The 20465-nt window shown below is 34.6% G+C and overlaps 1 protein-coding gene across 4 annotated transcripts; it reads left to right on the top strand.

The window, feature by feature from the left end:
• Nucleotides 1–6561: 6561 nt before the first annotated feature.
• On the top strand, nt 6562–16251 carry LOC100255680 (uncharacterized ATP-dependent helicase C29A10.10c). 4 transcript variants are annotated; one of them, XM_059734829.1, is made up of 9 exons: nt 6567–6737; nt 8392–8671; nt 8858–9913; nt 11060–11248; nt 12054–12149; nt 12246–12408; nt 12547–12676; nt 12767–14533; nt 14642–16251. In XM_059734829.1, the coding sequence occupies exons 2-9, from the start codon at nt 8524–8526 to the stop codon at nt 15068–15070; spliced, it is 3978 nt and encodes a 1325-aa protein (XP_059590812.1). In that variant the 5' UTR covers nt 6567–6737; nt 8392–8523; the 3' UTR covers nt 15071–16251. The 4 variants fall into 4 exon arrangements, with proteins under 4 accessions (XP_059590813.1, XP_010664308.1, XP_059590812.1 ...); XM_059734830.1 differs by having other exon boundaries at nt 6562–6737; nt 8573–9913; XM_010666006.3 differs by having other exon boundaries at nt 6562–6737; nt 8392–9913.
• Nucleotides 16252–20465: the final 4214 nt, after the last annotated feature.

The following is a 20465-nucleotide window of genomic DNA, read 5'->3' as shown; positions in this document are numbered from 1 at the left end:
TTTTTTAATAAGATGTTATGAAACAAATACTTAAAAAGTTTATGTTTTTTTTCATGATTATGTTTTTTCTTAATTACTATTTTTATATTGTTACTTTTGGTATCGGTATTAACTCAATAAAATAAATGTTACCATCTAAAGCATAAAAAATGATCCACACCCTAGAAAGCACACACAACACTTGCGAAAGACAAATATGTGAGCAATATTCATATACACCATACTATATTTGGAGAAATTAAAATATTTGAGAATGATGAATAGTAACTCCATATGTCGTGACTCACATTAATTAATGTTACACTAATGCTTGTAAAAAGTTATAGACTTTATTAATTAAACACGAAAAAAGAGATTGTTGAAAGGGCAAGTGGGAAAAAAAGTTGTGGGAATTAGATATATTTCTTTTTTTTTCATTTTAAAAGAAATATTTTACATCTTTTAAGGTTCTAGCCAACCAAATGCGATTTTACCAATTGGTTTTGCTTGAATGAATATAATATAGGAAATTGTGAGGGTGTTAAATGTTCATAATAGAAGGGAGAGTAGAGGTGAAAGTTAGATGGGGATTGCTTCCGTGAAGGCAGGCAAGAAAAATGTGTGTAATGAACAAGTGAAGAGCGTGTCGTCTTTGGATTCTCAACAGACGTAGGGCAATTATAGACTATAGTTGGCTTGTCACGTTCAATCACCCTGTAGGGTCCTAAAAAGAGTCAAAAGACAAACCATACTCCCCAACTCATTCACGCTTCAACCTAAACTAAACAAATTACCATGTGTGCTTACTCCTTGGCTACTTAGCTTGACTTGCTCGTCATAAAAAATGGCTCCATGCTGTGACTTGTGAGATGAGATCAGGCCATTCAAGATGCCCGTGAAAATTTGTGTCAACTAATGGAAGTGGGTGAAACCGTGAAAGTAGCACTCTCTTCCTACGTGTATGCATCTTAGGGGATTTTAAATACTAAAATATGGAAATAAAACCACATAAAAAAATAAATTGAGATGAAAGAAAAATATTAATTTATTCTTAAAATATATTCGTGTGTGAATAATTGCATTTCTTTTTTTCATAATCATCTTAACAAAAGTGACGTTAGATAGAATTGCTAGTGGCCAATTTCAAATTTTCAATCAATTTTTTTAGATAGAAAGTACTTTTCTCAATTTATGATGCTTCGTATTGTACAAGTTTTGATAAACATATATACCATAACTTTATATTAACAAATAAAACATATATTATATTGCTTGAGATTTTATATGAGATTATAAAATTTTTATTTTTTATAAATTTTAATTTTAGTTAAAGGTTTTTTTGTTGAATACATATAGTTTTTATTGATTTGAAATTTGATTAAATACTTTTACTATTATTTTTATTTCTTATTTTCATTCATATATTTTCTTACGTAAAATAAGATAGAATAAAATTTGAAATTAATGTATGGAGTATATTTTGTTAAAATTTAAGGGAATGAGAAAAAAGTTAACCATTTTTTCTTATAATTAGAAACCATTCCAAATAAATTGATGTTTAGAACCACAGTGGAAAGTGATGGAATCATAACGTGGGTGAATAGGTATTTTTTTAATCAAAAACTAAATTAATAGTTTATTACTTATTTCAAATTTGTATATGAAAAAACCATGTAAAAAACTATAAATGGTTTCTTACTTGAATAATCCATTGAATATGAGAAAATGGTACATAGTTTTACATGTACAATAAAAGTTTCATGATAAGATATTTGATATTTGTTATAATCAAAAATTACTTTTTAAATAAAAAGTTAGAGCATCAATTTTTTTTTATTTTAAAAAAACTATACTTTTTTAAAATTCATAAAAGTCCACGCTTACACCTTTTAAAATTATATATATATATATATATATATATATATATATATTATAAAACCCTTTTTTTTTTAATCATGAAGAGGTTCATAATTTTAAAACATTTCAAAGATACCTTTTTTAAATCAAATACCAATTTAGAGATAGAAATTATTAGTCATTCAAAAAACTTTACCATGCATACTTGCCCTAAATTGTACAACTCCAAATAACCTAAATTTGAATTTGATAAAGTTCAAAATTGTTTTAAAATTTATAAGACTTAAAAAAAGTAAGTTGCATCTAATTAACAAATGAACAAATTATCGATTAAATAAAATAGCCTAATAAAAAGGAAAATTAAAGGAAAACCATTAATATGGGTGTTATAAAAATTAAAAAATTTATATAATAGAAAATGAATTAAGTATTGAAAACCGTTAAACCAAGTTTTGATTAATTTCGGTTTTGATGATAATAAAACAATATTTTAAACTAATTATTATATTTCAAATGTGATTAGGAAAAGAGATTTCTAAAGTGACAGTCATAAAGACAAAATCAAGCCAAAGAGAATTCAATAAAAAGAAAACCTCAAAGATAAATGTTTTTCAAGACTTAAACTTCATATGATCTCTTTGTAATGTTGTTGGTGCACTAAGTTTTTTATGCATCGCATCATTAATTTATGCACCACAATTATTCAAAAGTAAATTTGTTTTAAATCCTTTAAAATTGGATGATTTCATATTTTTAACCAAAACCTTATGTTAAATGTTTTCCAATTTTGTTTAAAAGGTTTTTAGTTGAAAATAATGATTGTTAAGCCAAAAATAGCTCAATCGGATGAGGAACGGATCGACCTATTTAGTTCAACCGGTCAAAGGGTGTAAAAACCTTTTTTTTTTTTTATTCCAGAATGGTTGTTCAATTTGTCTAAGTTGAACCTCAATTGGTTGAGGCTGAACCTCAATCAATTGAGATCCGGTCAAAGGGCAATCAGGGTTCAACGGTCACCTGTCAAACATTAAATGTTAACATTTAATCAACCGATCGACCCCCATTTCAACCGGTCGAACCCCCAACGACTAGTTTTGTTGTTTTCATTTATAAAAAAGTTTTCATCTTCATTATTTAAAAAACTTAACAATCCTAAATCTTTCTTAAATACTTTTGAGCCCTGGAATAACGTTTTTTAATGCACTATTGTTCTAAAACTTACATATAGTTAGTGCATTATTCAATCATAATTTTCTTGTATCATTTGTTCCTAAGGTTTTGTATTAGGATTTTGTGAAATTATTTGTAAATCGAGATAAAGAATCTAAATGTGAAATATCACTTAAAGATTCTCAAGTATGAGGTATCACTTGAGAGGTTGTTTAATAGTAGGGTATCTTTTGAGGATTGTAAAAAGTGTTTTGAGTCAAATGTTCAAGAGGAATGATTGGAACCATAATCCAATTGTATTACTTAAAAGCATTGAATTAATAGAACCTCAAGTTTGGAATTAAAGTTAAAAGAGAGTGGACATAGGTTGGGTTGCATCGAACTACTATAAAATATTGTATTTGCATTATCTATTCTCTACTCTTTTACTTTATATGCAATTAATTGTTTTTATATTGTTTTATTATATATTTGCTTCTAATTATCTATTACATTCATATAATTTAAATTTACAAAAAGAAACCATCACCTATTCATCCCCCTCTAAGGTGATTACCATAGGTTGGATTAATTTTTTTTTTTTTTTTAACAAAAACATAAAAATGAGAGTTATAATTAAGAGTGTGATTTCATTAAAAAAAGAAAAAAAAAATTATGAAAAATATATAAGTACAATGACTTATAAACATTAATAATAAGAAAATAGTTTTCTAAAAAAATAGTACCTTCGTTTTCACACATTCTCTAATGTAAAGAAAGGTTAGTGAGGATAAAGTTTAATATATTGTTATATATTTGATATATTTGTAGATGTTGATATCAAATTTAGAAAGATATATCAATCAATTGATATTTTTTTATATTTAACCAAATTTTCAAATTTTTTTTTATTAAATAAATTAAATCTAATTATTTTATTTTTACGTTTAATTATAATTTTCTTAATATGTTTTTTTTATATAATCTACATATTTATTAAATATAAAAAATATAAAAATTTTAAAAAGTATACATGTATTGATATTTATTTAATATCATTGAATATATTTAAATTAAAATGATTTATAATTTTAATATTAAATATATTTAAAAATTAGATATGTTATTATAATATTATTATAAAATAATATATAATGCTAAATAATAATAAATATATGTTTATAAAATTTATATTTTTTTATCGACGTAAATAATTTTAATATGAAATATAATAAACTATATAAATTCATTTTTTTATAAAATAACTTTAAAATATTTATTTATACTTTTTATATAATTTTTTAAAGTTTTTCTTAATATTTTTTTAGGTCACCAACAAATTTCGGTTTATGTATATCCGATATATTCGTAAAATAAAAATATTGATTGATATGTAATTACCAATATTTTCATCTACAATAACTCTAAGTAATTTGTCACGAATCATGAACGTAATATTTAGAGTTGTTTGTCACGAATCATGATAACTTCAATATGTTCGTAAAATTAAAATACTGATATATCCATAATTAACCATATTTTCATAAAACATAACTCTAAGGAATTTGTAGGGAATCATGACAGTTCAAAATCAGAAAAACTGTAAAGGGACACATAAATGAAACGGTTAATGGTGGAATTTCCTTTCAATTTTCTGCACAATACGAATTTCCTTTCAATTTTCTGCGCAATACGACATGGGGTTGGGTCAACGATAATTATAACACAGTAAATAAGGTTTATTGATCCGATAAATAATGGTCAAGAAGTAGAACCTTAGTTTTGCACCTATTTTCGTGCTTTGAAAAATGGGTAACAAGAAGTGAGTCAAATTCAACGCCCGCCTGTTGAGTTCATCGTTGCTAAGTGGCTGTTCCTATTGGTCATTTTAAATGTTCCACGCACACTTTCCTAGTGCGGTGATCAGCCTTGAGGAAAGCTACATGTCATGGCTCATGAGGGGCCAGGCCGCCTTTGATTATATACGTTTATAAAGATAGTTTTACCATTATATAAACACTTGTAATGGTGATGACAATGAAATGATCTTTAGAGCCCACAAGTTGGGTCCGGTGAAAAATATAGAAGGTGTTGAGTGGGAGAAATTGAAGTCGGCCACAGGCCCAAACCCTAGGATGGTTGGCGGTGGCTACTGGCTAGGGTTTCACAACCTTTATATCTGTGTGGGTAAGGAGGGGTTTCAGTGTTTCACCATTTGAGAATGGGGCGTATGGGATTTAAATTTAATAAATGCTTTACCAACCAGAGTGTCACCAACAAACCATAAATGGTAGTTTAGTCACGCACCAGTGGCACCAATGTCATCTCTGACTTCTTTAGCCGCAGTTAACTTAACCCTGATTAATCCCTCAACCGAATCTCCCGAAACTTACAAACTAATCCTCATTTACTTTAAAAGCTTCCCAACTTTCCATGCACCTGTCACCGTACGTTTAGGAATTGGTTTATAAAGTGACCGAAATACCCTTATATCCATTTTCTTCACTTTTGACCAATTCACATGCTTCTCCTGCTGCTCCTATCCATATTCCCCACTTCATCAAAAACCCAAAAATAAATAAATATTACACATGGAAATATGGACTTGTACTTTTCTTATTCAATTAGAAACTGTAACAAAATCTTAGGGAATTATTTCTTTATTTATTGGGAAAAATGTAAAGCAAATATATTTATAAAAGCAATATACTGAGCCAAATTTCTCCCATCAAAATCTAAATATGAAAATTTATTAATATTTTAACTACCCAAGAAGAGGGAAAAAGAGGAGTGTTATGGACTTTGAGGTGAAAAATGGTGACTACGATGGAGGGCATGTCTTTTTTTTTGTTTATTTATTTATTTTTTTTATGTGTTTCTGTTCCATGGAGTCATGATTGGTGATTGAACAAAGGATCTAAGAAGAAAGCAAAATACTAAATAAAATATTTTTGCTATTTTGCGCAGCGGTACCATTTTCCACGGCCCAACACAGAGAGTGACCGTCACGCTCCTATTACAAGTGGCCTGATGTGTAAATATCTGAACCGAGCATCGCACATGATCAAAAACACTCTGTTGTGATATGATAGGACTGTGCCTGCATGCGCCTTAGTCGCACGTGGGATTGTGGTTATTTCACTTGGAAAAGACAGTATTGCCCTAGGAAATCATCAAAATGGCAAGTGCTCCTTACATATTACGTGTCGCATTAAAGCCTAAACACTGCACAAATCTAATCAAAATGGCAGAAAATGTTGCATGTGGCATGTGCTGGGCTCCACTCGATCGAGTCTGGAGGTCTGATGGACGATCAGAGATGGTGGTGCAGACAGGGATACGTGTGAGTTCCTACACCTTGTCATAATTCTACGGATTAGCCTAATCTGAAGTTTACTGAAAAGGCAAGATTACCCTCCATCGTTATCGTTACGCTCTGATCTCTTAGGCTGTTTCGTAAATTCAAACCTCTAAGAGGACATGGCTTGCAAATAACTAAACAAGAAAAGGAGTTTCTGGTAAATAAAGTAATGTTTATTTCTTTAAAAGGATAAATTTATTATAAAATTCCAAAAGAACCAATTGGCCGGGAATTATTTAACGGCGGACGGAGAAAAGTCCGGGCGGCGGGTTGGGTTCGATATTTCCTATATAAACCCGCTACCACACCCTCTTTCTCTCATATTTGCATCCTTCTTGTGTTCTCTCTCCATCTCCTCTTCCTCTCTCTAGATTCAATGAGGTCCCGAGAGGTAAAATTCTCTTTTCCCACTTCAGAATATTCTAATTTTTTTTCAATTATTTTTGGCTTAATTTATTGCAAGAAAAGGTTTAGGATTGTGGGAATACAGAAGATTAGGAGCAAAAAAGATAGATCAAAAACACTTAAAACATGTTTTGACTGTTTCTCAACACATTATTATGTTGATACATGATGCTGTATAATCTCAGGACTGGGTTCGATCTGTCTGTGGTTTTATGTGATGGATATTGATTTATTGGGATTCTAGGTTTTGTGGATAGAATGGTTGCGCTCTTTGATTGGTTTGGAGTGTATGATTCTTGAAACCCTAGAAAAAAAATGCTATATTGCATATGGGTCAGTGGGTGAAGATTGTGATTGGGATTGGTTTATTTGGGGGATTTAGGGTTTGGATCTGTATTGATTTGTTGGATGGTGGTTTCTTGGTTTTCCTTTGTGGTCTTTATCTGAAATTTGACTTAGAACATGGTGTTGATTTGCTTTTGGATGATGCATGGATTCTGGTTGTTTACCCTTAATTTTGCATTAGGGTTTTAAGCTTTGTGTTTAGTTTGCTACTTTGGTGCCCATGATTCTTGAACTATGTATCTACATTGTAAATCCAATTTTATGATTCTTGAATGTGTTTCACACACACGTGTGTGTATGTCCATGTATTTATGCATATTAAATTCTATTACATCTAATGTTTGTGTTATTTACTGTTTTTTGAAGTATAGGGGCATTCATGTGTTTTAGGTTTCTCACAGTAATGACATAGCTGTTAATTGAACCTATTCAATTATGTATTTGAAAACACTCTTTGAAATAGACTTTTCACTGCCCTATCTGAATTTTCCTTGCGGTGATGATGTCTGAAGACTCTGAACATCTAAACTTATGCTACACTTTGTTTGTAAGGTCCAGGTGTTTCTTAGGATTGATGAGAAACTGCCTTCTCTTTGATTTGATTGACAGTATGGCGGTTGCTTAGGCTGTGAACAAGCCTTCTGTTTTTCTTTGTTTTTTTTCCCCTTCTTCTGGTATGTGCCTTGTGTATTCTCTGTGTACATGATTAGCGCTTATACAATTAGCACTTTTTCTACTCTGGTAATGTTCTATTATGCATTTTAAATGCCCTGTTTTTGAGTGTGCAGTAGCTCTGTCTGCAGAAATTTACATGGCCTTCTTCGAATTTTGAGACTCTTATCAGTCCTGTGTCATTGCACTGGACTTATCTGTGTATGATGATTTGAAAATGTAGCAGCAATTTCAAGTTGTTATTGAAATATTTATTTTTCAAGTTTTATATATTTTCACATCTGTGAGAATATATAATTGGAGGTTGTGCACATATTTATTGTTTTCCAGGGTTAAAAGGGTGGGGTTGGGGTTTGATTCTGGTTCTTCCGTTTGAAACTTTTCAGTTCTTATCGGTTGTTATTTCCAAATGGAAGGTTTGTACCCACATCCCGGTTAAAATTTCCTTGCGTTGGTATTGGTTTGTTTTTTAAATTCAGGTTTCAATATTTGCTTTATTTGCATCTATATATGCATTTTGCCATGATTTCCTTCCCTTTAGAATTTGTTATATATGAATTTGATGAACTTGATTTGAAGAAACCATGATCAGTTTTTTCACAATTTTTTTTATTAATACACAGGTCTAAGGGTTGTTTGCTGTTCGTCTTCACTGTTGGCATGTCATGTGCATTTTCTACTAAAATTGAAGCCCAAAGTGTGTCAGTACTACCTGTTTGGATATCCTTTTCCATTTGTATGCATTTATATATGAGATGGGTTCTCGAGGAAGACCACTATTTGATCTTAATGAACCCCCTGCAGAAGATGAAGAAGAGAATGATGGTGTCTTTAGCTTCCAGCCTCAGAAGGCACTTCCTTCCTTAAATTCCCATACTCCTGACTTGTTTTCTACATCATCAGGTCCTCAACGAATCCTAAATAACCATGCTTTTACACATGCATCTTCCGTTTCGGGCTTTCAGCCTTTTGTTCGGCCTAAAGGAGCTAATGTCTCTGAAGAGCCTGTTGAACAAAAGAGGGCTGGGAATCAGAATTCAAAGTTTGCCTCATCATCTAATGCCGGTAATGGCGATGAAACAAATGCAGGACTGCAGCTAGTTTCGAGTCCTGCAGATGCTCAAGCTGTTGAAAGAGAAGAAGGGGAATGGTCTGATGATGAAAGCTCAGCTAATGTATATGGAAGCAGTAGTATGCAAGAGCAGTCAGTTAGTGGATCTGGTAAAGCTCAAGCAATGTCTGAGCAGATGGATTACCATGCTTCTAGTGTGGCTGCAGAGACACTTTCTTGTGATATAAAAGTTTTTGAAAGTACCAAGGAGGAAAATAATAGTCATGCCTCTGTAACGTTGGATCCAGACACACATGATCAGAGAAGTAACAGTAGCAGAAATTCAGAAGGCAATGGTAAAGGTGATGTGGGTCCCATGGATGGTCAGGAAGAACCTGGTTTAGTACCAAAACTGAAAGAAGTTAAGGGAGTTGAAGCAAGCTTTGCTGTGAAATGTGCAAATAATCCTGGAAAAAAGCATAAGCTTGACCAACACAAAGAAGCGATGCTTGGGAAAAAAAGAACCAGGCAGACTGTGTTTCTTAATTTGGAAGATGTCAAGCAAGCTGGCCCTATGAAAACTTCCACTCCAAGAAGACAAAACTTTCCAGCACCTATTACAACACGAATTGTTAAAGAAATTCGTTCTGTTCCTCCACCTGCTGAACGCATTGGAGAAAAGCAGAATCATTCCATGATTAAAGATCAGAAACAAGTGGATTTATCATCTAATGAAGGAGGAGGAGGAAATCTTGTAGAATCTAATGAACCTAAATCTGAAAGTAACAATGATATGAATTCTGGACTTCTAGGTAGACCTAGGAGGCTAAATAGTGCTAATGATATTTCTGCAGAGGTGCACCCACCAACAATTCCAAGACAGAGTTCATGGAAGCCCACAGATTCAAGGCAATTTAAGAATTCACAGTTTTCTGGCAGGAAGCCATCTATGATCAATCAAAGTGAATCAAAATTGGTAAACAAAAAACATCCTCCTGCCAAAATGCAAACTACAGTGAGCTCACAATATCAAGATACTTCAGTGGAACGCCTTATACGGGAGGTGACAAATGAAAAGTTTTGGCATCACCCAGGTATGGGATTATTTTATAATACAGCTGGTTAATGGTTTATGGTGAATGGTTCATGGTTTCATTGAACGTGGATATTTTTTTCTTCCATTGGTTGTTGCATGCGCATTAGTTTCAGTATTTTATTTAATGTGGGTTATTGAAACTTTTGATCTCAATTTCCATGAGGATTATTGACTTTGTGGTTGTTTGATCTCAATTTCTTTCCACTTCTGTCCTCCCTTGACTATCAGGCTTCTGCTAATGACAAAAGTTTGGATTCTGTGCTGAAAATTTTGGCTATTGGAATTTTAAGAAATGGAAATCAGACATTAGTAGATTTGTTCTAAATGTTGCTGTATTATCTTATGATATTTCAATGTTTCTGAATCATGTTTTTCTTGAGAGGTGGAATCAAATTGATTGTTTATACTTTGTTATTAAATAATTCAGCTTGTTAGAATGAAGTATTTCTGGAACTGTACATTTGTTTGCCATTTGTCCAAATCCAACCTTTGCTATTTTACTTCTCTATTGTTGGTAATATGGATTTGTCAGTGAACTAGGATGCGTTGTATAAGTTTTTTGAAATGAGTAAAAGCTGATGTTTGTATTGCTCAGGCCCACGCATAGCGGAGGGGGTTCCTACAGCTTCATGTGGTGGGCGTCCAACCATCTGGAGAGCCTGTTGGATGGAAGAATTTATATATGGCATACTGAGAATTTAGAGTAATTGAGCCATAATCATGAATTTTGTGTTCAGGGATCTCTCAAGCTAATGTAATATAAGGAAAAAATAGAGTTATATTTAATTCATTATTTTATGAAATTGATTTTATTAGTATTTGACCGATTTTTTCTGAAATGAGACGTCTGAGGATATTTCATTACTTGTGTATGCAAATAAAAGTTTCTACTGATGTTTTGTAATGTGTATATGAATTTGGCGCAGGTTTGGGGAATTTCCCTTTTTACATGTAACCAAATATTTCATTAATAATACTTTTGTCATAAACCTTGATAATGATAGTGTGGGCTTTGCTGCCAGGTTCCATTCATATTTGTTAACTGTTCTATTGCTTTCTGCTTTGGCCCTCCTTTTTGAAGAGCATTCCTTGTTTCTGGTCCTTTTGTTGCCTGTATATAACAATTATTATTTTTGTGCATCAGAGGAGACTGAGCTCCAATGTGTTCCTGGTCGGTTTGAATCTGTAGAAGAATATATTAGAGTGTTTGAGCCTTTGCTTTTTGAGGAATGCCGAGCACAACTCTATAGCACCTGGGAGGAGTTAACTGAAACAGTTTCAAGAGATCTACATGCAATGGTCCGGATAAAAAGCATTGAAAGGCGAGAAAGAGGTACCCCTCCAAAACACTGGATTTATTTTAGTTTATTGTTGAAAGTTGGTAATTAAATAATTGAGTGTCTGTTTGGATGTAGTTCCTATTTTTTTGTTTTTAAAAACAAAAAATAGTAGTAGTAACTATTACATGAAATGAAAGAACTCTTAGAGGTTTTCATTGAAAATATAATAAATTTAAAAATTGATGAAATTTTGAGGTTTTAAAAAAAAATTTAACTACCTCAAATTTTGAAAGTAATTTTGAAGGAGATATGGTAAGTTTATACTTTTTTTTATAAGGTTTTACATAGAAGTTTCTCATTTTTTAAAACAAAAAAATGGAAGTGTATCCAAACGGAGCCTAATTTATTTATGCTGAAATTGCAATCTGGCAATGCTGCTACTGCTTTCATTCTTATGAAAGTAACGTCTTGAGGTTTCAGTTCTGTAGCTGTGTATATTCCTTTTCCAGGACATATGCTACTAAGCTTCAAATTGCACTTCCATGAACAGGCTGCAAACTTAAATTTGGTTGGCTGGTATCATAAGCAACTCTATTAATGACTACAAACAAATCATGTTGGACTGTTATTTACATGTAATATGTTTTAGTTTACAGCTGGATATAATCAATGAGATTTGTTGCATTCCTGGAAACTTAGTGAATATATGTTTTGGAACATAGTTTTATGGCTATGGATTTTGCCTTGTTATCGGAATCTTGTTGTATTAAATTTTGTTGAAAGATTCCTCCTAGGGTATCCTGGTTCTTTTTTCTATTTTTCTTGTATTAAGGTTTTTTTCTTTGTTTATTGCCTTAGGATGGTATGATGTGATAGTCCTTCCAGCAAATGAATGCAAGTGGACATTTAAAGAGGGTGATGTTGCAATTCTTTCGGCTCCCAGGCCTGGATCAGGTTTGATAATAGAACTAATTTTAGCTTGTCTGGGTTTCCAGTATATATGTATTTGTTTTCAGTTTAAGTGACAAATATCAAAATGATGTTAAGCAGTTAGATCCAAGAGGAATAACACATCTTCAATTGAAGATGATGAAGAGGCGGAGATCAGTGGACGTGTGGCTGGTACTGTCAGACGACACAATCCAATTGACACTCGTGATCCTGTGGGTGCAATCCTCCATTTTTATGTTGGGGATTCATATGATCCTAACAGGTTACATGGATTACCGGTTTCTCTCTTCTTGGATGGTTATTTTGAATGTTCTGTCATTATGAACTTGTTTCTTTTATTTGTCAATTTTACTCTTCTATCCAATAGTCATAACAACTTTCTTTTCTCCTTTAATTCCAGCAAGGTTGATGATCATATTCTAAGGAAACTTCATCCCAAGGGTATCTGGTATTTAACAGTGCTTGGTTCTCTTGCAACCACCCAGCGGGAGTACATTGCTCTTCATGCATTTCGTCGTCTCAATTTACAGGTGACATTTTTTCAACCAAAAACTTCTTTGCAATTTTTAAGTCCATACCGTTTGCATGTGCACATTTTACTGGATATTCTCTTTTGGCAGATGCAAACTGCTATCCTTCATCCAAGTCCAGAACACTTCCCAAAATATGAAGAGCAGCCCCCTGCCATGCCTGAATGCTTCACACCGAACTTTGTTGAATATTTACACAAAACCTTCAATGGTCCCCAGCTAGCAGCAATTCAATGGGCTGCCATGCATACGGCTGCTGGCACAAGTAGTGGGGTGACAAAGAGGCAAGACCCATGGCCATTTACTCTAGTTCAAGGGCCTCCAGGGACAGGCAAGACACACACAGTCTGGGGAATGCTAAATGTCATCCATCTTGTTCAGTATCAGCACTACTACACTGCTCTGCTTAAGAAAGTAGCACCTGAAAGTTATAAGCAAACTAATGAGAGCACTTCTGACAATGTCTCTATGGGATCCATTGATGAAGTTCTCCAGAGCATGGATCAAAACCTCTTCCGCACTCTTCCAAAACTTTGCCCAAAACCTAGAATGCTTGTTTGTGCTCCCTCTAATGCTGCAACTGATGAGCTGCTGGCACGTGTTCTTGATCGTGGATTTATTGATGGTGAGATGAAAGTTTATCGTCCTGATGTGGCCCGAGTTGGAGTTGATTCACAAACACGGGCTGCTCAGGCAGTTTCTGTTGAGCGTAGAACTGAGCAGCTTTTGGTTAAGAACCGTGATGAAATTCTTGGATGGATGCACCAGTTAAAAGTTCGTGATGCACAGTTGTTTCAGCAGATGCTTTGTCTTCAAAGAGAGCTCAATGCTGCAGCAGCTGCTGTTCGTTCGCAGGGGTCTGTTGGAGTTGACCCTGATGTTCTTGTGGCTCGAGACCAAAACCGAGACACATTGCTTCAAAACCTTGCAGCAGTGGTTGAAAGCAGGGATAAGATTCTGGTTGAAATGAACCGCCTGGTCATTTTAGAAAGCAGGTTCCGTTCTGGAAGCAATTTCAATTTGGAAGAAGCCCGTGCAAATCTTGAAGCAAGTTTTGCCAATGAGGCTGAGATTGTTTTCACTACTGTCTCAAGTAGCGGCCGTAAATTGTTTTCTAGGCTTACTCATGGCTTTGATATGGTTGTTATTGATGAGGCCGCCCAAGCCAGTGAAGTAGCAGTTCTACCTCCCCTTTCTCTTGGTGCAGCACGTTGTGTTCTTGTTGGGGATCCTCAGCAGCTGCCTGCAACAGTAATCAGCAAAGCCGCTGGAACATTGTTATACAGTAGAAGCCTCTTTGAAAGGTTCCAGCAAGCAGGCTGCCCGACAATGTTGTTATCTGTGCAGTACAGGATGCACCCTCATATTCGGGATTTCCCATCAAGGTACTTTTACCAAGGACGTCTTACTGACAGTGAAAGTGTTACTAATTTACCTGATGAGGCATACTACAAGGATCCTTTACTTAGACCTTATGTGTTCTATGATATTACACATGGACGGGAGTCACACAGAGGTGGATCTGTCTCCTATCAGAACATACATGAAGCACAAATATGTCTCCGTTTGTATGAGCATCTCCAGAAAACTTTGAAGTCTTTGGGTATGGGAAAAATTTCTGTTGGCATAATCACACCATACAAGCTGCAGCTGAAATGCCTACAACGGGAATTTGATGATGTTTTAAGTTCTGAAGAAGGGAAGGATTTGTATATCAATACTGTTGATGCTTTCCAAGGGCAGGAACGTGATGTCATTATTATGTCCTGTGTCCGTGCCTCTAGTCACGGGGTGGGCTTTGTAGCTGATATACGCCGAATGAATGTTGCTCTCACTCGTGCAAGAAGGGCACTATGGGTATGGCTTTGTTCCCTTTTTATGGCCTCATTAGTACACATGCAGGTTACTGCATGCACACACGATCTAAAGTTTTGGTTATCATTTTCATGTTTTGTTGTTTATCAGGTTATGGGGAATGCTAATGCGCTGATGCAGTCTGATGACTGGGCAGCATTGATTTCTGATGCCAGAGCCAGGAGTTGCTATTTGGATATGGACTCTCTTCCCAAGGAGTTTCTTGTACCAAAGGGACCTACTTATGGCCCATTATCAGGTAAGGTTTCCTCTAATATGAGGGGTTTGAGGTCTGCTGGGCCAAGACATAGGCAGTTGGATATGCACGTGGAGTCCAAGTCAGGAACTCCGTCAGAAGATGATGAGAAGTCGAATGCATCATTAATTTCTAGGAATGGGAATTATCGGCCCTTAAAGCCAACAATGGAGAATTCCTTGGATGACTTTGATCAGTCAGCTGATAAATCCCGGGATGCTTGGCAGTATGGCATTCAAAAGAAGCAAAGTTCTGCTGGGGTTGTAGCAAAGAGAGATTCATAGCAGTTGGCTTTTGTTGTCTGCAAATTCTCTTGGTGCCTTAGGGGAGCTTCAGGCATAATTTATTTTTCTTTTATGATGCTTGCTCCCAGTGCCGAAAGCTCTTGAAGCATTAGCTCCTTTTGCTGATCTTGTGAATGGAACACAGTTAATTTGGAACAAGTTCCTGTTGGCTTATGCAGGATACTTTTCATTAGTTGAAAAGATCAGGGAAAAGAGGACCTGAAGAGACAGTGGCCAAGGTTGGTTGCTTTTACTGAAGATAAATTTTGGTTGGATTGGTTCTGTATGCATTTGGGAAGGTTGTGCAGAACCATGTGCCTAATCCTCTAGCTTACATGCTTCAAAAAGAAAATTTTTTATTAGATCTCCTGACATGGCAGTCTCCTGGCTTGACTTTTTATACATGGATCTGCACCGGGTTTACTGCATGTCCAATTACAAATAATTAAAGGGTTCAATGTGTGGGTTGACCAGTATTCTGCCTGCTTGGATATGTGAGCTGCAACTTTTGCCCTGTGAGTACCCTCCTCAATTCGACATTGCGTTAAGGCTTTGATTGAGTAGGAGTTGGTGAGAGCTTCCCAGTTATGCCCCTGACATTGTAGCTTCCCTCACACATTATAGCTGCTGACTCCTTGGATCTTGAAATGCTGATAGACTTTGTTCATGTAAAGCAATTCACATTTAAAAGATGCAATGTACATTCTTGGGATATGCAGAGGCTTAGGTTGACATCTGAAGGGATATTCAAAATCTGGGAGGATTAACTGAATCTTATTTCTTCCAGTTTTGGAATGGGCCATAAAATGCCAAATCTGTGACAAGTCGGTATACTTACAGTCAACATTCTGTATAGAAAGGAAGGAGAGTACAGGATCTATAAAAGAAAAATCTAATACCAGAGGCATTGGGGATGTCAGACAACTTGTACATACATCGTCAGCTATGGAATGAAACAATTCTTTCTGATGCATGATCTCATTCTTTTTTATATTTTGTAATTTTATTTTTACCCCTTTTTGCTGAAAGATAACAATCATTGTGTTAGGCTTCCTTTCAATTATATAGTTTAACAGTGTCAGTCACATTTGAATTTTAGTGTATGTCATCTTCTTGACATTGATTATATTCCATTATTCTCCAATTTGAACCCTTTTAATGCAAAGGTCAGCTTGAGCTTATAATCTTAATATCCAATTTATTGAATAATGTGCCTGGTACTTTTACTAGTAGGGTGTTGGATTGTCATTTCAAAAGGGAGGAATAAGACTATGTGGTTTGAGGACTTATTATTTTTTATTTTTTGTGATGGGAAAAAGAGGGTTGGCGTTGGTATTTCTATGATTTCGTATTTTGTGATATGATCAGAGAGGCATCTGAACAGGGCATTAGTGTCCAGTGAAGAGTTCTCTATTCTGTGTCTGCTAACTATTTAAAAAGTGATCTATATGTGTCTGCTAAGTATTTAAACAGCAAGAAAGATAGCAAGATTGTTTCATATAGTTGATTTTGCTGTAATGAGTGAATATAACTTTTGTTCATATTTTGTTTTGTACATTCTATGCTTAGCATGGTTTTTTGCATTGTTCCTAGTTTCTCTCACTGATTGCTTTGCTTTTCAATTGATTTCTTTCCGGATTCTCAGCTTCCTGATCTTCCATTTGCATTTATCCATTCTCCACTGAAGGATGGATATTCCAGAGGCAGGCTCTGTAGGAGGAAGTGAGTGTAAGGCAGTTCAATTTGTTCTCCATCAGAGCCTTATTTTGTGTGGGAATTTGGATCGGCAAGTTAGCCAGAACTCATGGTAACACAGACTTGTCCATCTATACCAGATTAGCAGTCTTGCTCTCCTGCTATTGTATGTTAGTTACTATTTGATTTAGGTTGATATTTTATTTCTATATTCTGTTGATTTCTTAAATAGAAATCAGAGGACATTTGACGCAGCCAACCTGTTTGGAGAGTTCTTGAACAACTTGTGTAGATGAAGGTATATCTACATGAACTAACTGACATAGGTTGACATTTGGTTTCTGGGTTGTTTTCTTAATTGAGTAGTCTGTCACAAATTCTAGCATAATAAGATATTTCTGTCAAGTTGATGCGATCTGGTGATTCTGAAACAGATTTAAGAACTAGGATGTGCAGTAATGCAATTGAGAACAACCTGAACTCCATTGGAACTTATGCTGCGGCTTTGTGTTGGTGATTACAGGTTCCATCCCTGCCTCAATTTCAATTATTGTCTTTCATCCAAGTGTAAGTGTTCATTACATGAGTTTTTGGGGAGCCATAATCTAATAGAACTTGAAAATTCTGTCATGAATAAGATTTTATTGCGCAGAGCTGCTTCTTTTTTATTTATTATTTTACTTTATTTTTCCTGGTGTGGGTGTGTTGGGGGAGGACATGGTGTGGGTTCTGTTGTAATAGCCTTTGCTCGATTTAGGAATTGGACGTGCTTGGCACAACCATATCTATAGAACAATAAGCAGCTTGCTTGTGATTTTGCTTGCAAATCTCTAATTCCAACTACTAATATGAGAGTAGATTTAGGTGATATTGTTATTAGAATCCATATTTAGACATGACAATAACTAACTGAGCGTTGAAATATCATTGATTTTTTTTCTCTCTGCTACAGAAGATGTCGGAATTCATGAAAAGTCAGAAGCTAATAGTAATACGGACACTTGAAAATTGGCTGTAGCTCAAGGAAATAGTGAAGAATTAATAAGAAAATGGCAAATGGTATTTTGATTTAGGAAAAAACATATACTGTTTCCATGGAATTAAAGTAAATAATTAGGGAATTTGCAGTATTTTGATAGACTCAAAAAGGAAATTGAAGATTAATATATATTGCTCAAAATCTTTTTTGCTCCAATGGGTTTTTTGGCCTATAGAATTAGCCATTTCTGCCATCTAGTTTTTACATTTGAAGGATTAAACAGAGTTGGTTTCATTCTATCTTCTTGTCAGTGTTCATTTTTGTGGGAACTTCTGAAGAGACAGTGAAACAAACCCCAAACAACTGTTTTTGACTCACTTTAAGTGAAAGCCACTTATTTGGACACAAAGGGTTTGAGATGAGCTGCATATTCCAGATTTATTGTTATTGGGACATTTCTTTAAGTTGTGATAATCCCTTCTACTTGTTTAGCATTTCATCAGGATGCCTAAATTTTATAAAGAACATTGTAGAACAAGGTGTGGCAAAGATAGCCGAAGACAAGATGAGTGAAGCACACCCAATTTAATTTTGTGTAGTGAGTAGTAACTACTAAATTCCTAATTTTTCTTTTAATAGGAAACAGCTACTGGATTTCTAAATATTGCTAACTTCATGCATTTCATATTTACCTCTACATCTTTTCTGCAGTTTCTATAGCAATAGCAGTGCATTTAACCAATCTTTGCCAAAATTTCCGAGGTTGTATGTTAAAACTACTGAAGTTCTCATTTTTTTTTTCTAAATAGGTAAAAGGTACTGGGTTCCTTGATACAGGAAATACATATATTTCATATTTGCCTCTACATCATTTTTACAGTTTCTATAGCTATGGAAGAATATGTAAATCAAATCTTTGCCAATTCTTCTAGCATTAGAATATAACCAAATGAGATGTGTATCCTGTCTTCCTGCTTATTTTCTTTTATATATTTATTTTGGTGGAGCTTCATTGTGCTTGCATGTGTGTGCGTGTGTGTTTGGTTATGATGCTGGGATTATGAGGTCTATATTAGCGACCAACTCCTACTTCTGATATCTATCCATCAGTTGCGATTTCATGCAGGTGGATTTGTATTGCTATGATAAAATCATAATTGGCTTCTAGCATGGAGGAGCAAGAAACTTTAATTTTCTATTAAGGGAATATATTAGAGTCATCTGAATATTCCCCCACTTCTACTTTTTGAATCCTGTATCCTTCTGAATTTATATAATTTCATAGAAAACATTTACTCATGGATTCTAATTTTCCACCTGCAGGTTAAGTCGTTGGCAGAAGATAGTGTTATCATGGGGTGGGGTTGAAAGTTCATTTCTTTTCATGCTTATATGGGTTCTTCTCATATTTTTGGGTTCTAAGCTGTAATTTATGATAATGTTATTAAATAATGTGGGAGGCACGGCAGAACCATGGTTGTAGCATTTTGTTTTGGTTGGGGTTTGGAGATTTGAGGACCCAATCCCCCCAAAAGAGAAAAAAAAAAAAAAACAACCCATAATTGGGAACGGCTCTACTATATGGTATTTCCCAGATCTTAAAGAGGACGTGCTTTTATTTTTGACAAAACCTTGGTTGTAGCAATTTATTTATGGTTGGGGTTAGGTCATTTTTTAGGACTATAATCGAAAATGACCTAACCCCAACCATAAATAAATTGATTTTTATAATTTCTGAAGAACTCTCATTTCTGGTGCATAATTGAAAATATTTTGCATTATTCAAATCATCTATACTCGGGGTGATGGAGCTATTTTGTATAGCGTTTCCCTCTATACATACAATTGTGTTATACTAATTAGTAATTACCATTAACAATGATAATCTGGACCAATTTCATTTAGGGAAAAATTCTAGAATGAGAATCTCGCTCCGGCATTACTTTCCATAACCAATATATTATCCAATAATGGAGGACCAATCAAGCCTGAGATTGGAGAACGTTGAAATGAGACGGGTGTTGTGGAATTTCCGATTGAACAGTGTAACTTGTTTCTGGCTTTGACATACCAATAATAATAATAATAATAGGTGTAGTAATTAATTAAAATTATAATTTGGTAAGGGTGATGACCGTCTTCTCTCATAGCTCCTCCATCTAAGTAAGGTGGGCCGAAAGGAACATTAGGCTATAAGTTTGACCCCAGCTCAGATGCTTCAATCATGTGATGAGACAGACCGTAAGGGTTGCAAGACTTGGCTGGTTTTGGGGAAATCAATTGTAAGTTAGAAGTAGTAACACGTGGATACTTGTCCCAAACAGCTCATCGAACAGCACAGCTCTGCACATGAGAAAAAAAAGAAAGCTAGGTTAATCCTTGCTTGAAGTAACATTTAACTAATGGGAAAAACAGTTGTACGCCCTCAGGGATGGACAACGCTGGCACAATGACATGCTAATTGCCTAATTCCTTCATTTTTCCGTGGGGAGCACATTGTAATTATCATCATACATGGGCACATGCTTCATGTCCCCATGTTTTATCTGCTTCTGTGTGTAGTATGTACCATACTACCATGTAGCTTTCATTGATCACCGGACCCATCGCCTTATGTATTATATAGTCCACCAGCTCCTACGGACCATGGCCCAATTGGCTCCACGTCTCTACTTCCCTTTCTATTATCTTGTTTTCCCTGCAAAACAAATTAGTTAATTC

Source organism: Vitis vinifera, chromosome 18 (genome assembly GCF_030704535.1).
Source record: "Vitis vinifera cultivar Pinot Noir 40024 chromosome 18, ASM3070453v1".
NCBI lineage: Eukaryota > Viridiplantae > Streptophyta > Magnoliopsida > Vitales > Vitaceae > Vitis > Vitis vinifera.
The sequence above is the reverse complement of the archived record's forward strand: the minus strand, read 5'-3'. Positions and strand labels throughout refer to the sequence as shown.

Coding starts and splice junctions, on each gene's coding strand:
- LOC100255680 (XM_010666006.3), top strand. CDS start 8,524: ATGGGTTCTCGAGGAAGACCACTATTTGATCTTAATGAACCCCCTGCA. Junction 11,249..12,053: donor CATTGAAAGGCGAGAAAGAG/GTACCCCTCCAA, acceptor TTATTGCCTTAG/GATGGTATGATGTGATAGTC. Junction 12,150..12,245: donor GGCTCCCAGGCCTGGATCAG/GTTTGATAATAG, acceptor GATGTTAAGCAG/TTAGATCCAAGAGGAATAAC.